This window comes from Triturus cristatus, chromosome 2_2 (genome assembly GCF_964204655.1).
Source record: "Triturus cristatus chromosome 2_2, aTriCri1.1, whole genome shotgun sequence".
In the NCBI taxonomy this organism is placed as follows: domain Eukaryota; kingdom Metazoa; phylum Chordata; class Amphibia; order Caudata; family Salamandridae; genus Triturus; species Triturus cristatus.
This window is the reverse complement of record NC_140582.1, coordinates 314625276-314642385: the sequence shown is the minus strand read 5'-3', so window position 1 is coordinate 314642385 and position 17110 is coordinate 314625276. Positions and strand designations below refer to the sequence as shown.

Here is a 17110-nt window from a genome sequence, read left to right as displayed (position 1 = left end):
GGGAGACGGAAAGAGAGGGAGACGGAAAGAGAGGGAGACGGAAAGAGAGGGAGACGGAAAGAGAGGGAGACGGAAAGAGAGGGAGACGGAAAGAGAGGGAGACGGAAAGAGAGGGAGACGGAAAGAGAGGGAGACGGAAAGAGAGGGAGACGGAAAGAGAGGGAGACGGAAAGAGAGGGAGACGGAAAGAGAGGGAGACGGAAAGAGAGGGAGACGGAAAGAGAGGGAGACGGAAAGAGAGGGAGACGGAAAGAGAGGGAGACGGAAAGAGAGGGAGACGGAAAGAGAGGGAGACTGAGAGAGAGGGAGACTGAGAGAGAGGGAGACGGAGAGAGAGGGAGATGGAAAGAAAGGGAGACAGAGAGGGAGACGGAAAGAGAGAGGGAAAGAGAGGGAGACGGAGAGAGAGAGGGAGACGGAGAGAGAGAGAGAGACGGATAGAAGGAGACGGATAGAAGGAGACAGGTAGAAGGAGACAGGTAGAAGGAGACAGGTAGAAGGAGACAGGTAGAAGGAGACAGGTAGAAGGAGACAGGTAGAAGGAGACAATTAGAAGGAGACCGGTAGAAGGAGACAGGTAGAAGGAGACAGAGAGAGGCAGAGAGACAGAGATGTGTATGCCGGGTCCGGTGTTTCAGTGGACAAAGGCGTCCGCTGCAGGGGCCTGTGTTCCACCTCATGGTCACAGTTTTTTTTTTGTTGCTCTAGCCCCGCCCCCTCCCCCAATGACCCCACCCCCACGGTGCGGCCCTCGGCCACAAACCACACTGTAAATGTGGCCCCCGAGAGAAAGTTTGTGAGTACCCATGCTCTATAGTTTTCTTTATGGAAACCTTCACAGACTCTACGATGCCGGGAGGTGAAGAAGGTGGTGCCTCTTTAGGCGTCATATCAATCCCCCATTCCCACAAGTGGCATACCCATGTTGGGAGCCTAGACAGTGACCACGGCAAGGCGTTCGACCACTGAAGTGCCCAGTCCTGCTAAAAAGGTGTTGATTGAACACTTTTTTTTAGTGAAATTCAGCTTTGTCTAGACTACTGTGCATAAAAACAAACTTAGCAAATTCATTGACTGACGGTCCTCCAAAGAGGAGTTCTTCCGATATAAGTTCAGAAACAAACTTAGCAAATTCATTGACAGACGGTCGTCCAAAGAGGAGTTCTTCCGATAAAAGTCCCAACTCTGAGCTCGCCAAATAGTTCAGCTTAGCACCTACGTGCATCAGAATGGAATGTCTGTGTCAGTTGATATTGCACTGTTGGCATTAACCAACGGACAAATTCCTCTTTGGGCCCAACTCACTAAAGCATCATAATCAAAGGGGTCATTTGAATCATTGACCCTATAGACTATTTCAAGGATCTTAGTTAATAGGCCCGACATGTCCAACAATTAATTGTGACAGTAACGCCAGGCTCTGTATAATACTTTTTCGGGTCTTTGGCATATTTTTTCATGAATATGACTATAGTAGGATTGACCTCAGGGGTCTCTGTCACCTTATCCTGTAAATCCAGACTAGGGCCCTCCACCCGCAGACAGGCTTGGGCGTCCTTTTCAAAGCTCTTCCTAATCCAAGCCTGAACATAATCCACCACCTCCAGTAGGGGACCCAATCAGATGACCTTGGATGAACAATATTATCTGGATTAAAATCTAAAACTCTCATAGGATTCTTGGGCAGATGAGAGTCAGAATTCAAAGAGTGTCTCCTCTTACTTGGGCCTGGTTCATCATCTCCTTTATTGGACTACGAGTAGAAAGAAGAGGAAGAGTCTTCCAAAGGAGCGATCCTGTCAGGGGACTTGGAACCCAAGGAATCTGACCGGAGTGTTTGCTACAGCCGTGATCCCAAACTAAAGGATCAGAGAGCTTTTCCAAAGCCTCCAAATGAGAACATATCTTAGCTTTACTTTTCACCTTGCACCTTGCAGGGAGAGGATAGCGTCAACCTGGTAATTCTCCAGGCTTGAATCGGACTCTGTATCATTACCCATAAATTCTTCCACATAAGTCTAATGTTGAGCCATGACAATAATTATAGAAAGCGTCCCAGAACAAATGAAGGGGGTAGGGGGAGAAGAGCGTATGGCAAGGCTGGCCAAAAGAACTTTTGAATGTGGAGGGATCCACCTGACTAAATGTACTCTCTAGGGGAACACCCCTGATGACAACTGTTACAACCCTGACTAGTCTATGCCAGTCAGGGCATTTCAGGGTAACTGTTAGTTGACACCCGCACTGCACTAGAGCCTCTGGGGAGGATTATTAACAAGCCTATATTGTATCTGCCCAGGGCCAGTTCCTCTCGCAGCTAAAAATTGCTGAGCTTCGCACACGCGCGCTAAGGTCAACAACGTAGAAATATGATTACTCCCGCCATATGCGACCGGCGCAGCCAGGTCCCCGCTCCCACTCTACAATACTCCCTCAGTGTTAAAGCAACCATTGGGGGTAAAGTGAGCCTGAAAACGAGCGCTCTCGGCGTCCTAAAGAGAAATGGGAGTCTAGCTGATCATCATAAAAATCAAGCATTTGCAATGCAATAGGTCTCGCATTCACGAAAGTTTGAGCTATTGGCATTGTGAATGACAATGCCTTTTATTTGTGTTTTGGGTTTTAAAACATAAATAAAAAGCATTGTCATTTACAATACTAATAGCATAAACTCTCGCAAATGCTAGACCTTTTACATTGCAAAAAAGGGCCTTCTCGACTGCTTGTTAGATTGCAAATATCAGAGGACGAGACCTGCCTGCGAAGTCTTCAAAGTAGTTATAAATAGTGCAGTGAAGAAGATGTGTAAGTGTTTTAGATTACACAGACAAAAAATGTGAACTGAGAGTTACATATGATCCGAACTATAAACACTAACAAAGCGCTCCAACACCTTTCGCTCTGTGATTACACTGTTGCGGCGATTTGGGAGGAAGAGCGGGAGGGGAGGGCTATTTCCTGCCCTCTCCGTGATTTGATTGTGCTGTGTGCATTGCGTAATGTAATTGCTATCTCTGGCCTAATAAAAAACACTCCAGCTGCAGTAGGGCCCTGGCTTCACCTCCTGGTGCAGGGTGCGCTGTGCGTTATGGCAGGCATGGAGGGAGGGATGGTCTTGGCTGCAGCTCCGCTCCAGCCTTGTACAGTGACCCTGCTATTACTAGTGAGCGAGAGGCGCTGAGGTTGTTGTATTGGTAGTGGTTGTGGGATTGGTGGTATTGATGGTGCTGGTGGTAGTGGCATTGCTGGTATTGGTGGTATCGGCGGAATTGGTGTTATTGGTGAAGGTGGTATCGGTGGTGGTGGTATTGGTGGCGGTGGTATTGGTGGCGGTACTGGTAGTGGTGACATTGGTATAGGTGGTGGTGGTAGTTATATTGGTGGTAGTATTGGTTGTGGTATTAGTGGTGGTGGTATTGGTAGTGGTGGTATTGGTTGTGGTGGTAGTATTGGCAGTGGTGGTGGTGGTATTGATGGTGGTGGCTTTGTTAATAAAACAGGCTTTTGAAAACGAACCCGTCAGGTGGCTTTAGTACAGATGACATGTAACACAGATGTGCTGTTGTCAGCTTCATCCCATTAGCACAGGATTGTGTACTACCTGGAATTCACATGACTTAATTTGCTAATCATTTTTAAATCCACTTTACTTGGGAGGTTGAAACAGACACAAGATAATGCCGGGTTAAAATGTTTGAAAGCAGGCGCCTGCGTTACAAAAACAAGCGGTTTCAGCTTAAGCAGCTAATGTCCAGCCTGCAGTAAGAGAAACTCAATAGTGCTTACAGACTAAATAACAGGTCCCATGTAACAACTGAAGTAAAAGATCCAGTCGCCATGGGAAGGTACAAATGACCGCAACGACGAACATTGGAGGTCGTAGAAAATATCATCTTACGAAGGGAGTGGGATTTTGTTACCCCCCAACAATTTGTCATGGAATGTGCCGAACTGGCCCTCACAGAAAATTTCTTTGAATTCGAACAGGTCATCTATCACCAAATAACAGGCACTTCGATGGGGAGCACATTTGCTCCCAGCATGGCCTGTCTATACGTCCAGCAATATGAAGATGATTTCATCAACAACGCAGTGAACCCATTTCGAAACCACATAAAGATTTGGAAACGTTACATAGATGACGTTCTTATCGTATGGAATGGAACAGAAGAGAACGCAATAGCCTTCGTCCACTGGGTTAACCTACAAGACAGCCATCTCAAATTTACTCATACCATCAATAAAAATCACGCAATCTTTCTGGACTTAGATATAACACTCACAAACGAGGGGATAACAACCAAGGTTCATAATAAACCCACCGACAGAAATAGCCTACTCTTGTATGAGAGTTATCATCCTAAGGCCCTCAAACAGAACTTACCTGTTGGCCAGTTCCTCCGTATCAGGAGAAACTGTTCCAAGAAAGAAACTTACACAGAGCAGGCAGAACAACTCGAGAAGAAACTGATTGAACGCCATTATCCAAGAAAACTGGTGAGGAAGGCTAACAAAAGAGCTAGAAACAACCCAAGGGATGCACTTCTGGAAAACGTGGAGAAAGACAAAACCAACAGACCAGTCTGCGTCACTACTTTCACCCCAATATCAAACTCAGTTCAGAAAATTATCCAAAAAAGATGGCACATACTTAACAGCGCTGGAAAAAATTGGGAACCCCCCTTGTTTGCGTACAAACGCAATAAAAATCTCCGGGACGAACTAGTCCACGCCCAGATGACCACCAATGAGAACATAGAACAACTTAGACTTTGGGATCAACCACCCGCAGTAGGCCATTTTTCCTGCGGCGGATGCCAATCCTGTAATCTCACAAAGAACACCAAGACAGTGGACATTGGGACAAACAAACCATGGCAACTCAAATCGTTCAGCAACTGCAACACAGAAAACGTGATATATTTACTAACATGCCCTTGCCAACTCCAATACATAGGGATGACCACAAGGAAAGTAAGAATTCGAATTAATGAGCACCGTAGCACAATCAGGTGCAAAAAAACTAACACCAAGCTAACACGACATTTCACCGAAAAAAACCATACAGACTCAGACCTACGGTGGACTATCCTGGAGGTCATGAAGAAAAAGAAATTTGATCTCACAAAAGCTCTCCATGTGAGAGAACAACGTTGGGTGTACCGCCTACGCTCTCATGAAAAAGGTCTTAACGATGACATTCCATGGCTGCAGCTAACAAATTGATGAAAGGGTATATGTTTTGGATATAAGCCATTTAGACAGTACAACTACCAAACCATACACCTTTTTTCTTTCTTCCTTTTCTTTTTCCCTTCTTGACCCGGTTTGCAAACAGAACCTTGCCTCAACACACAATACAACTGCTCATTTGGACACATATAAGTATATCACGACACTGTAGCCGTTTATTGTCACGATATATCTCCCTATAGATGTTGAAAAGCGGCCAGAGCTAGCCAAATGTATCTTTGTTTCTCTGGAGAAGTGTTTCTCGCTATACTCACAGATACTCTGCACCGTGCCAATGCACGATGGGGTAGCAAGAAAAGATATGTGTCTCAGGAAGGAAACATTATATATAAAAAAACTCTCCAGTTTTTGGAGTCAAATTTTATTTTGTATAACAACTTATAACTCTGCATTAGCCCACATGTGCCACCACTTAATTTCAAAAATCGGGACACAACTGAGCGTACTTTATTTTTACTTTTATTTTTATTTTTATTTAGCCCATGATCGTACTAGATAATCGAGGTGTATGTTCTGCCCTGGTATAAACTCGTTTTATTTGGCGTCTCCGTGTCAACAATTGACGCGTGACCAGAATTGCGAAAACACCTTAAGTGTTCCGATTCAGTAGGGCACAGACCTATCACAACCCTCGTCTGGCCAGCCTCACCACCAATGAAATCGCTCCTGTTTCACGGAACTCTTTAGACAGGCATAGGCGCGCCCTATGACCGGCTTCCTTTTCTGATCCTTCGATTACAACTGGACAGCTGACACACACCCCCAGGCTTTCAACGAATGAGGCTCCCCCTTTCATTTACGCCACTACCGCCATCTTAAGTACAGGCTCGGCGCTCTCTCGACACCGGGATCCCCGCACCTGATTTCTGTTTTACATCCAATTAATCTGCATATTTAAGACGGCGCCCGCTCCCTCCATTCCTCGCAATCGGGAGGATCGTGCGGACGCCTAGGACACAGGAACATTCTGCTTCGTGTCACAGTAAGAGTACGGGTGGTGCGAATGACTAATGAGCGTGTGAGTGTATTATTGTGCAACTTAACCCTCACGATAAAAGCATTTTACTTACTATGTTTCCCACCATTTCTGTTGGGATTCGCTCAATGATAGATCTTTTGTAGAGACCCTTTTCTCTTTCTGTGCAGCATTTTATCTGAAGTTTGGATGAAGACCTAGGTTCTGTGTTTCTCTTCCAACAGAAGTGACAAAACGGTGGATTACCCCCGTCCCTCCTCCCCCCTTGGGACAAGTTGTCCAACCAATTAGGGTAAGTTTGGCAGCAGTATTTACTGCTCCCAGGCTGAAATTGTTAACAAAAGTGTACACAAATAGAGTGCACAAAGTCACAAACACTTTATTCACTCTTAGAGTTCAATGCATGCATTGTATTTCTTCTCTCTCCCTTTCGTTTACAGGTACGTCCAATTCAACAAGTTCTAAATAAATCTTGTTTCTCACATTTCTCTCATAGGCTTCACCTTTGGAAGCACCATAGGAAGTGAAGTGTGGCCTATGCTACACTCACACAGTGGTAGCGTCTTACCAACACCTGGTAAGAACGGAGCCCTCATTCATAATTTGGTCCTGATGAATGCCACGGACCCAACAGGGCCATTCCGGCAGAAACATGTTGACCACACATAAGACGGTTAGGGGACACTAACTACCCCATGCACCGTCACACATAACTTTTAATATCATATAGTTGTCAATCACATTAAAAATCACTTTTGACCACTATAATGATTTTTAACCCCACTCACAGTTTCACGGGCCCCCACTCAGCCACTTAGAAAGTGCATCCTTGTCGTCAAGTGTATGCCCGCCCTCTATCAAACGAAGGTTTTAGAGGGCGAGGACTGGTCAATGATGAAGCATGACACCAGGTGGTGTGTGAGACCAGTCCGTAACTTTTTGTGAGATGCCCACACCTACGACGTTCCTGTAACTCGTTTGGGTTATCACACTAGGAGCGGCTTCTTGTGGTAAACAGTTATAGTGGAGGCTGCCAGCTCCTAGTACCCCTATGCCTCTAGTTCCCCCCTCCACAGATCCAGTGGAGACTTTTTGTGTGTTAAGGTACAAATGAAGACAAGGCCGTACTAAAGAGGGACTAACAAGCCTATTAATGAATCCGAAGGCAGCATTTGTGAAAGACAATGACACAAGCCAATGAAAAATATGGGAGGAGAGTGGGCACGGCTTCTCTCCCATACTCTACTACAGCAGTCTCGCAGAGCGAGCAGCGCTGCCGCTAGGCTCGACCTAATCACCTTGTAAGCATAAACCATGTAAATTGTGGTCAAAATATGCAATACACATTTACTAAAATACAATTAAGCCTTATTAGAAGTGAAACTAAAAACACAGAGAGGGGCACAAAATGGTGGTTCAGGAACTTAAAGGGATAGTTATCAGGTGATTGGAGCAAGTGATCTGTGACAGTGTAGCTTGATTTTACTGTGTTTTAATTGGCTGCTGTCAGTTTTACAGTAAAAATAGAGAAGCAAAATCGGAGCTTCAAGTCCTGACATAGAATAGACACACATAGGAGGTGGGATGATGATTGTGCTGACTTAAGGATCGTAAAAATGAATATAACAAAATGTAGTACATGCAACGAACTAATGGATAACCAAGAGCCATGTGAGATATGGGTTATTCAAGATAAAAAAAAAACTGATTATGAAACCATATGTACAAGGCACACAATCAAGGCTAGAGTCAAATTCAATGCAGTATGCTTGACACACAAAGTCATACATAACAAGGGCCCCCGTAAAATAAGAGACTTGGTGAGCTTATATGTTCCCAACAGATGCCTTAGATCATGAGCTGAACGGTTACTAAAAACAACTAGAATCAAAAGAGCCAGATGGAGAGGTAGATCCTTTGTACATCTGGCATCCAAGCTGTGGAATTCACTTCCACATAAACTCAGATATCTGGAAACAGAATCAATCTTCCGAAAAAAGCTTAAGACTTGGCTGTTCCAGCAGTGCTTTGAACTCCCCTCTGGCTTTTGCACCATATCTGACTTCCAGTGCTGGGAAGCCCGCGGGCAGCTACGCGCCTTATAAAATCCCATAACATAACATGCATTACCACTAAAATTAAGTCTTGTGGGAATTGATTTTCAAATAATTAAGCATGATATGTAAGCTTTATATTTTAAAGTATTAATTTGTCCCAGCCTTGGCCAAGCTGCAGGGCCAAAACCCGTATCTATCAGCACACACCCCTCTGTCACTGTAGCTTCCTCTTTAACCGCCCCCTTTCTGAAACTATGACCACTACTTCATGGAACCAAGAAAGCAACCACTGCCGGTACAGATGGTGGCAGGGCAGTGATATTCTCCACACCCACTCTATGGTTTATCCTTAGTCATGTGTGCTCCACCCACCAGACAGAACACGATATCACACTATGGCTGATAAAACCAAACACTGCCCTGTGGCTGTAGCAACACTGTACTCTAGCTGTAGCATCTAGACTAAACTTGCAACTGTACATTTGTCTCTTTGTGAATAGACACCAAAAGAAGACAGGAGTTGTTAAAAGAGTAGCTGTGATACATACACAAAAATTTGTGATGATGCAGTAACACTTCCTCAAGTTACAAAGCAGAGTTACTTGATTTTAATAAAGCCTTATTTATTCTTCAAAATAATAACATTGCTAGGACAGTTCCGTTTAATTATTGTGAGAGATAAACGTGCTGGCTGAACTAGAAGATCTAACTCACAATGCCCTACATCAGTAAAACATGATGGTTCAACCTCACCATCTCTTGAGTCCAACCCCAAAGAGGAAATACTTGGCAATTTAGTACACTTGCAGTAGTATACTCGCTTGTGTGATTCCATGAAAAACAGCAATACTAGTTTCAAGGATTGCCTTGTGTCAGAGTACCACAGACAAGAGCAATGGCCTGGACAATCAGATTCTACCAACATAAACTACTCTGAAGAGTTCAATATTAATGTCAGAGTTTAAAGTTTGCAAGTTAGACAGGGTATTGTGAGATGTTAGCAGATTCTAATGTGGAGCAGAACACATGAGAATCTGCAGTGTTGGTCAACATCAAAAACGGTAGTTGTGTATGGTACAACAGAAAATCAGTTTATGTGCACCAAAAAGAAAGGCAATTCAAGTGATATTCAATTTCTTTTCTTCTACTTTTGTGGTTGCCAGGTTTAGCATTTCAATATATGTGAGGTTGTAATAAAAAAAAACAACAAGCGCTGTCACTGCCAATATGTAAGGCTTGGAACTGAAAATGCCTCTTTGGTCATTAGTCATTTTAGGCACTCGGTAGTTATCATATATTCACTGTCACTCATCATTGCATTCATTTTCCGCCATTGAGTCATTCTTGTATTCACCCAATCACACATCCACAATAAAACAATAAAACACACACAAAAGCAGCAAGCACATGAAAGAAACATTAAAAGAATATTGAGCACTTCCTACTTGTGGCAGGTATGTGATTTGCTTGAAATAAATATATAAAAAGTAAGTAGAAAATTAAACATGGCAGCAAGCAGACATCTTGCCTAGGTACTGAGCAGTATGTTATTGTTTTAAAAGTTACAATATGCCCCCCTCCCCCACACAGTGAGAAGCAAAGTGTCTGCGGGTAATGCTGCACTGTGCACAATACCATCCAAAGATGGCATTTTAATAAACATCATACTAAGGAGCATCTAGTAAGGTATGTTGCAGACTAGCCCTGTACCAATCCAATATGACCAAACGAATACACTGATCAGACCAAAGGCATCTAACAAACTTTCCCAATTAACTAATCAGGCCTTATGTCTTGAGAATAAGCTTTTCAACACAGCAATCATTAGGCATACACACCATAATTTTACAAGAGCACACAACTACAGTTGGTAAAACAATATTAAAACCATCATAAGAGAGCATAAAAAGGTTCTCACAGTGCAAATGTTCTATCCTAAGATTTATCAGAGCCCACTACAGTGAACGGTGAGATTCCATGAAACAAAATACTCATCTACAGGCATTAACATGGTGAAATAGCAATCCACCTATTGGCTTTAACATATGCATTCACAATAAATAAGTCAGGCCTACCAATTAAAAGATCAGGCATACTGACCTTGCCACAACTTTTCCCAATGACTCGATCAAGCCTTCAGCCTTGATGATCACTCAAGCGTACTTTACCACACATAAACTTTCCCACAAGGTAAATACATGCACACTTTTTCAGGGGTAGCACACACTTACTGCCCAATGTAAAGCTTGTGTGGAAGCAGAACCCCGGGCCCAAATTTTATTGCACCAAAAAACTTAGAACACCCAAATTTACCTTAGAAGTTCCGCCCCATTGCTCTTGCTATAAAGAACACCCTCCTCAACATCAGGCCCAACATAAAATTTAACAGACTATTAAAATAATTAACTTGGACCACTCAATAACGGGGTTATAGATCTAGGAAAAGTTAAAGGGTTTTATTACAAAATCTAAAGGGTTTTATTACAAAATCTAAAAATTAGGAAGAGTGGAGTAACGTTGGGTATAGACAGTGAACAAGTGAGCATGTGCCCCACTGGAGGATTCAGCATTTCGGATGAACCAGGAGAGACTAGGACAAAAAGGCTATTTCCACATACTATACGGAGGACTGATGCCATTGGACGATCTACCACCCACTGTTACGATTGTGTCTATATGGCATAGATTGTTGAGAGTAATGGGTTGGGTGAAGAGATTCAAACCTACAACTCCACTGTGGGTGGGAAGAAGACTACGACCGGTACCGAATCTCCCAAGTTTTAAACAATGGGATTTGACCGGACTCTCTGTACTAATAGATCCCCAATGGGGCAAAAGAGGACTCCCTGCTGGAACGTCAATAACTCGACGGGCATGACTAAAACAAGCTATCTCATTTACGCCATGTTAATGATGGCTAAACCACGAGAGCTGATACAGCTGAGGGCAAGATGACGTAGGGGAGCTGGAGGATGCTGACTTGGTGGATGTCCTCCAATTTCCGAGGGAAGTGGCCTTTCAACCAGACTGCCGGAAAATACGACCTTACTGGGAGGGAGGTACACATATTTTAGCGGAAGCTACAGGAGGGCCTATAGCATTGACAGCACCGATGACATTGCTGGGCATTTGAGCAGATTCCGACAACATCCTACAGCAAATTGCTGATTAACCTAGGTTACATGGTTGCAAAGGGAGACCTTGCCTGGAAATGGGGCAGCGCAACCTGTCCAAAATTATAAGAATGGGTTGAGGGAATAGAATGTACTGGGATAGGAGACAAGTTGATATACCAGGCCAGGGGATGTGCCCAAAAATACAAAAAAGTGTGGGGAGGATGGGCTGCTGGGAGCTAGATGGTTGGTCAAGGAGGGGGCTATTATGTCAAGTGGTGAACGAATAAGACGTAGTATAAGTCCCCTGGGGAAAGCAAAGACACCTGGCCCTAAGTGCATTAGACCTAGGCACCCGCTCGGGCTTCAGAGCGGCAGTGTCCCATCACCATGGGACTGTACATTGTACCTGGAGGGAATGGGAGAGGCATTGGGGGGGAAGAAATGGAGATGGGTAAGCTTAACCTTATGGCGACTTCTTCATTTTCTGTTTTGTGTGATAATTTTGAATGATAAATTCAATAAAATGTTTCCCCCAAAAAATAGCCGATTCTGCAACGTCTGAACCCACACTGACATTATTTAATTACCTCCTCACAACGGACAGACTACAAAAAATAAACGTAGCTGGATGCCCGGGTGTAGCTTTATCCACATGATTCTCATACGGATTCCAAGAAGTTTCAAACAAACTCAATGAAAAAGGCACACTTCAAGCATCCATTCAAAACCACCGAGGCAACCAGTCATCTGTCATCCTACCACGTTGCGATGCACCAATAAGAACACCAACGCAACACTATCCCACAATGTACGACACTAACAGTACAGCCTACCAGAAACACCTCTAACAGCATTAATACAACCACCCACCTCCAATGATGACATATGGCTAGACATTTGGCCCCAACACCAATGTTACAAAATACTTGCAAGTCCATTATAGCCACATGTGAAAGCACTTGCCTAATTACCCATTATTATTATTTCATACTAATTACCCATCCAGCCACACAAACCCCATCCCTTCAGCGTTTATGGAAGGAACATGACCACCCATACGACCACGCAAATACCATGGCAGTAAAACAAGGACATATTTGGAGTGCTATCACCTTCAGTTTAAATACAACACAATCCCACCTCAAATGGGAGTAACAGCGACCCAACATTCCACAACCATTGCCACACGATCACCTATGTGCTCCGCTCACACATACCATGACACTAACAAGGCCAGCCATTCTCCAGCCTGTCTTGTCAACGTCACAACTACACATCTAACTCGGACCCAACAGTGCCCTCATCTGCAGTGTCACCATAGCTCCAACATTATGTCCTAGTTATTTCTCTTCCCCCCCAAAGTAATTTAAAAAACAAACGGCGGACTACGACACTGTTCACTATTACCATCGTTGCACTTATATTGGCAGAGCCCGTCATCTCCTCCCAGGAGGTCTAGCGCAGCATTCAGGTACATGTCGATCTTGTGGACTCCGTTACGAATGGTTTTGAGGGTCATCCTCCAGTCGGGGGTCTGGGCTGCTTGTTCTTCTTGGCAATACACTGGAGACACAGACCACATATCACATGCTAGGAGAGCCGACAACAGCAGCCACAGCATGGTGCCCGACATCCGAGACAGCCACGAGGATACTGACAACAGGAGCGTTGCTATACTGTATGTACTCCAGTGCCAGTAAACTATGCCTAACCAATCAAAGTAACAGAATTGTGAAATCCAGTCTCGGGAGGATAGTCGTTTAATCCGGGTTGCAAAACGGAACACTGTGCTCTCTGCGTAGTAAAGTAGGAGCTATGGAATTGATACTACTGCACATACCGAGTGCCCTATTAGGAAATCCCGTGATTTGTCGCTAAATTGACGTTTTCCAACTCTGTATACGTCCTCAGTTTAGATACATCGGCAACTTCAGCAGGTCAATAAGCAAATACAAAATTCCGTCTTTGTACCGTAAAATCTTCTCGGAACGTCCGAAATGTTGTCATGTATACTGTAAGGCACAGCTGAACTATCTAGAAACTAGAGGTGTACTGGAGGCTTTTGTCCAGGTAGGGAAGCGTGTACTCTATTTGTGCCACCCTGGTCGGCGGGTCACCAGCAGATTATTGACTGTTCCAAAAGAGCCACTGCTTGTCCTCCAGACGCCTCGTCACTCAAAGCTGCAAGGATAACTGTGCATGGAATCAAGTTGGCTGATGCCCTCCTAGGCAAGAAGAAAGTGAAAGCAGACTTCCGGATGACCTGATGGCAGCAGGCTAACCGAAACTGTGGAGTGGCCAGCTGCTGTTTACCTACAAAGACGCTGCCGCTGCCAGAGAATGCTATCGTTACAGGCGGAGACAACAATTTTCAGAAAGCGGCGTTTCAGTTGTGCTGGGCTCATGACTTCCGCCTTCTCTCTCCGTTGCAGTACGATATGACGTCACACGCCGGCACCTAGGGCTACATCTGTTGAGCGAGGTGGAGCCTCAGTCAGAGTAGTGGGTGTGTTAGTGAGGCAGGAGGTGATTTAAAGCGGTGGTGGTTGTCAGGCAGTCCGCACAGGCTCAAGGCACTGTGGCCGAAGGCACCGAGCAGTGTCAGCGAAGCCTTGCGTTCCATTTTGTATGGAAAGCTTCTCCCCGACACGTCCAGTCACAGCGGTACAACAAGGATTGACAAAACCAATTGGTCTCGCCTTCAGGACCTATTGGGTTTATCGACGTTTTTGCCATGCTGCATGGCTAAAACCAAAGAGCATGCATGACTGGCTCCGTAACCACGCACATGGCAACATTTAAGAGCAGGCAAGGGGGAGGTTTTAAAAAAAAGAATAGTTTGGAGAATGTATTTTCCCCATTGACTTAGATTGAAAATCTTTCCTTATCGGATCTATTGGCATGTATGGTGACAGACAGCATTTCATTTTTGGCAATTTCATAACGTACAGCAAACAAAATCACAGTTTTTGTATGCGCTGTGTAAAACTGCCAAAAATTAAATGTCGAGGCCTGTCAAACCCTCTAATCTCTAGCTCCAAGAATAAAGGGCACAGCTCTAGCTCAGGATACATAACTCCGAGCTCAAGCTGCCTTGTTTCCAGGAGATCTTGATGATTGGGCAATCAGAATCGAGTTCCTGCATGTAGATGCAGCAATCCGGAGGCCGGAGACCTGCTTTGAAATCAGTAGTCTTCCACCAGAACCAGGAGGGATGGCATGTACGGCATAGCTACAAAATGACACAAGACCTTTTAAAAAAAAAAATGTTTTCCGTTCTTGTGGAGTCTTGGGCCCAAGGCCCACAGGCCTAGCAATGAGGGTACACAGACACTGTAGTAGGGTATTAGAACTGGCCCAAGGCACACGCGCCTGGACCCTTTTATTAACAGGATCAACTGACTGGTGACACCTGTGATGGGTGGGTGCTAGTGTGTGTTTGACAAGGTGAAACACTAGAACGTGTCCAGCCGAACACTACATCCCTCCCAGACTTTAATGAAAAGAAACAAACAAAAGTCCAACCTGGAAGAAAACAAATAAACAACACATAGCACCAAATGAGTTACTTCAGGTCGTCAGCTAGGCAGCGTTGGAGCTTCGGACCACATGGCCAGGATGCTTTGGTCCGCCTTGGTGATGTACTTCAGACTGGCCTGGTCTCGCTGTTTTGGAGTCTATTTACAAAGTTCAAGTATCAGTGCATCTGGCGCGGTGGTGGAGTCCACTCTGGAGATCTGGCCAGCGCTGAGGTTCCGGTGGACGACAAACTTACAGCTGTTGGGGATGATCTCGGTGTATGAGGCCTTCCCTTGGAGGCGACGTGTTGATGGTCCTTCTAGCTCCTGACAGCAGAGCAACTTCAGACTTGCCTCTCTTGACTGGACTCCTCTCTCACTGGAGCCTCCAGGAGGGCCTTCCTGCCGGGCTGCCATGGGACCGTGTGGACTGTGCGGGCTTCGTCTAAGCCGCGCAAAGGTGTTGCTGAGGAACTACCAACAGGACTCACAGCCAAGTTGCTCATGTAGCCGCAGAGAGTGGTGTCTCGGTCTAGACGTTCTCGCCATCAGGACTCAGTTTCTGTGCCTTCCTCTGGTGGTCTTTAGTTGACCAGTCTTCAACTGTGACCTCCATGCTTCCCGTGCCCGTCGTGGAGCTGCTGCCGACGCATCTCTCCTATTCGGATTTCCCTCTCACAGGAACTCCGTTGAGGCCCTTGCCCCTGGATTGCCACGTGACCACGTGGGCTGTGCAGGCCTTTTCGTAGGCCGCGCTGAGGGGTCGCTGCGGAACTCCCAACAGGGCCACGGCCAAGTCTTGTGTAACCCCAAGGGTGGATATTCCAATGGTTGGGTATGCTGTACTTCGGCAGGCTTCAGGTTGATGAGGGCACACAGAAGGTTCCTGGGTGGCTCGCCTCGTTGAACTCTGGTTGTCTGGAGTGTGGGGATCCACTCTGGTGGTGCGATGCTCCTGGGTGATGATGCACCTGGATGACGATGACAAAACAGCTATTTTCCTTCAGTTGGGAAAACAGGCGGCGATCTATGGTCTTGGGTGACCTTGCGGAGTGTCTTCATCTTGCTGAGGCTGTTCTTCACCCGTGGCATCTGCGGTGAGGAGCAGGGATGCCGTCCGACTTGGACTGCTGATGCTTGTGACTGGACGGTCGCTCTGGGAAGTGTTGGAGAGAGACGCAGTTTGCACTGGCTGCGGCTTACATTTGGTTCTCCCATTGGACTGTCTCCAGGGACGTCGGCCTGGCTTCGGGACTGGACGGTCACACTGGGAAGCGTTGGAGAGAGACGCGGTTCGCGCTGGCTGTGGCTTACATTTGGTTCTCCCATTGGGCTGTCTCCAGGGACGTCGGTCTAGCTTGATGGCTGTCTGGTGTCTCTGGGTGCGCTCATCTTGTGGTGGTACGAGTCCTCTGTCCTGTCGGTCTGCTTCTTTTTCTCCTGCGCGCCTATGGTGATTGTCTGCCCTGTGGCGTTGTGCCACTGTTCTTCCTTCCTTCGCGGAGTGGATTCCTGCCACTCTCTTCTCCTCCTTCCGACCAAGTCCTCACTTGGATGTGGCGTCGTGCCACATGTCTCATGTTTGCGCCACGTGGACATCTCGCTGGTCGCGTCAAGTTCTTGGGACGGTCTTCACTCTTCTGTGGACCTGTTGCCGGTCTGTCCTGTCATTAGGACTTGCTTCTTCCTCTTGGGGACCTTTCACAGGCACCATCCCCTCCTTAGGGATTTTGCGGTGCTCCTCTTCTCTTCACTCGAGAGCGTCGTGCTTGTGCCGTCGTGGCACTTGATCCTGCCTCCCTTCGGGCATGCTTGGTGGAGATGGTCACTTCGAGGGACTTGCTCCATGCTGGTTGTGCGACTGTGGCGTCCAGGCATGTGTTGCCTGACGTCAGAACATACGTCGTGGTGGCGGCTTGCCACGCGGGGTGTGTGACTCTCCTCTTGCCTGTTGTGGATCTCTGGCGACTCCGTCTTGAGGCAGTGTGAGGGAGGACACTGATGTGTTTGGCCCTCTGCGGAGCTTCGCTGGCATGGTGGAGATGTAGAGGATCTCCCTGCGGTCTTCAACATTGCTTTTTTCTGACTCTCCCGTTCTTGCGGTGGTGGCTGTTCACCATTAGGGGTGAGTGGCGCTGTTTCCTTGCTTGCAGTGGTGGCAGACTGCCACTGGGGTTGCATATTGCTCAC

At 46.1% G+C, this 17110-nt stretch overlaps 1 protein-coding gene across 1 annotated transcript in view; it reads right to left on the bottom strand.

Annotated features, from left to right (window-relative positions):
• Positions 1-13824, bottom strand: part of PLA2G12A (phospholipase A2 group XIIA) — a 101102-nt gene extending 87278 nt beyond the window's left edge. Inside the window, exon 1 of the mRNA XM_085641369.1 lies at positions 12810-13824. Within this exon, the coding sequence (XP_085497495.1) occupies positions 12810-13035 (226 nt within the window). The 5' untranslated portion in view covers positions 13036-13824. The remainder of the gene's footprint in view (positions 1-12809) is intronic.
• Positions 13825-17110: the final 3286 nt, after the last annotated feature.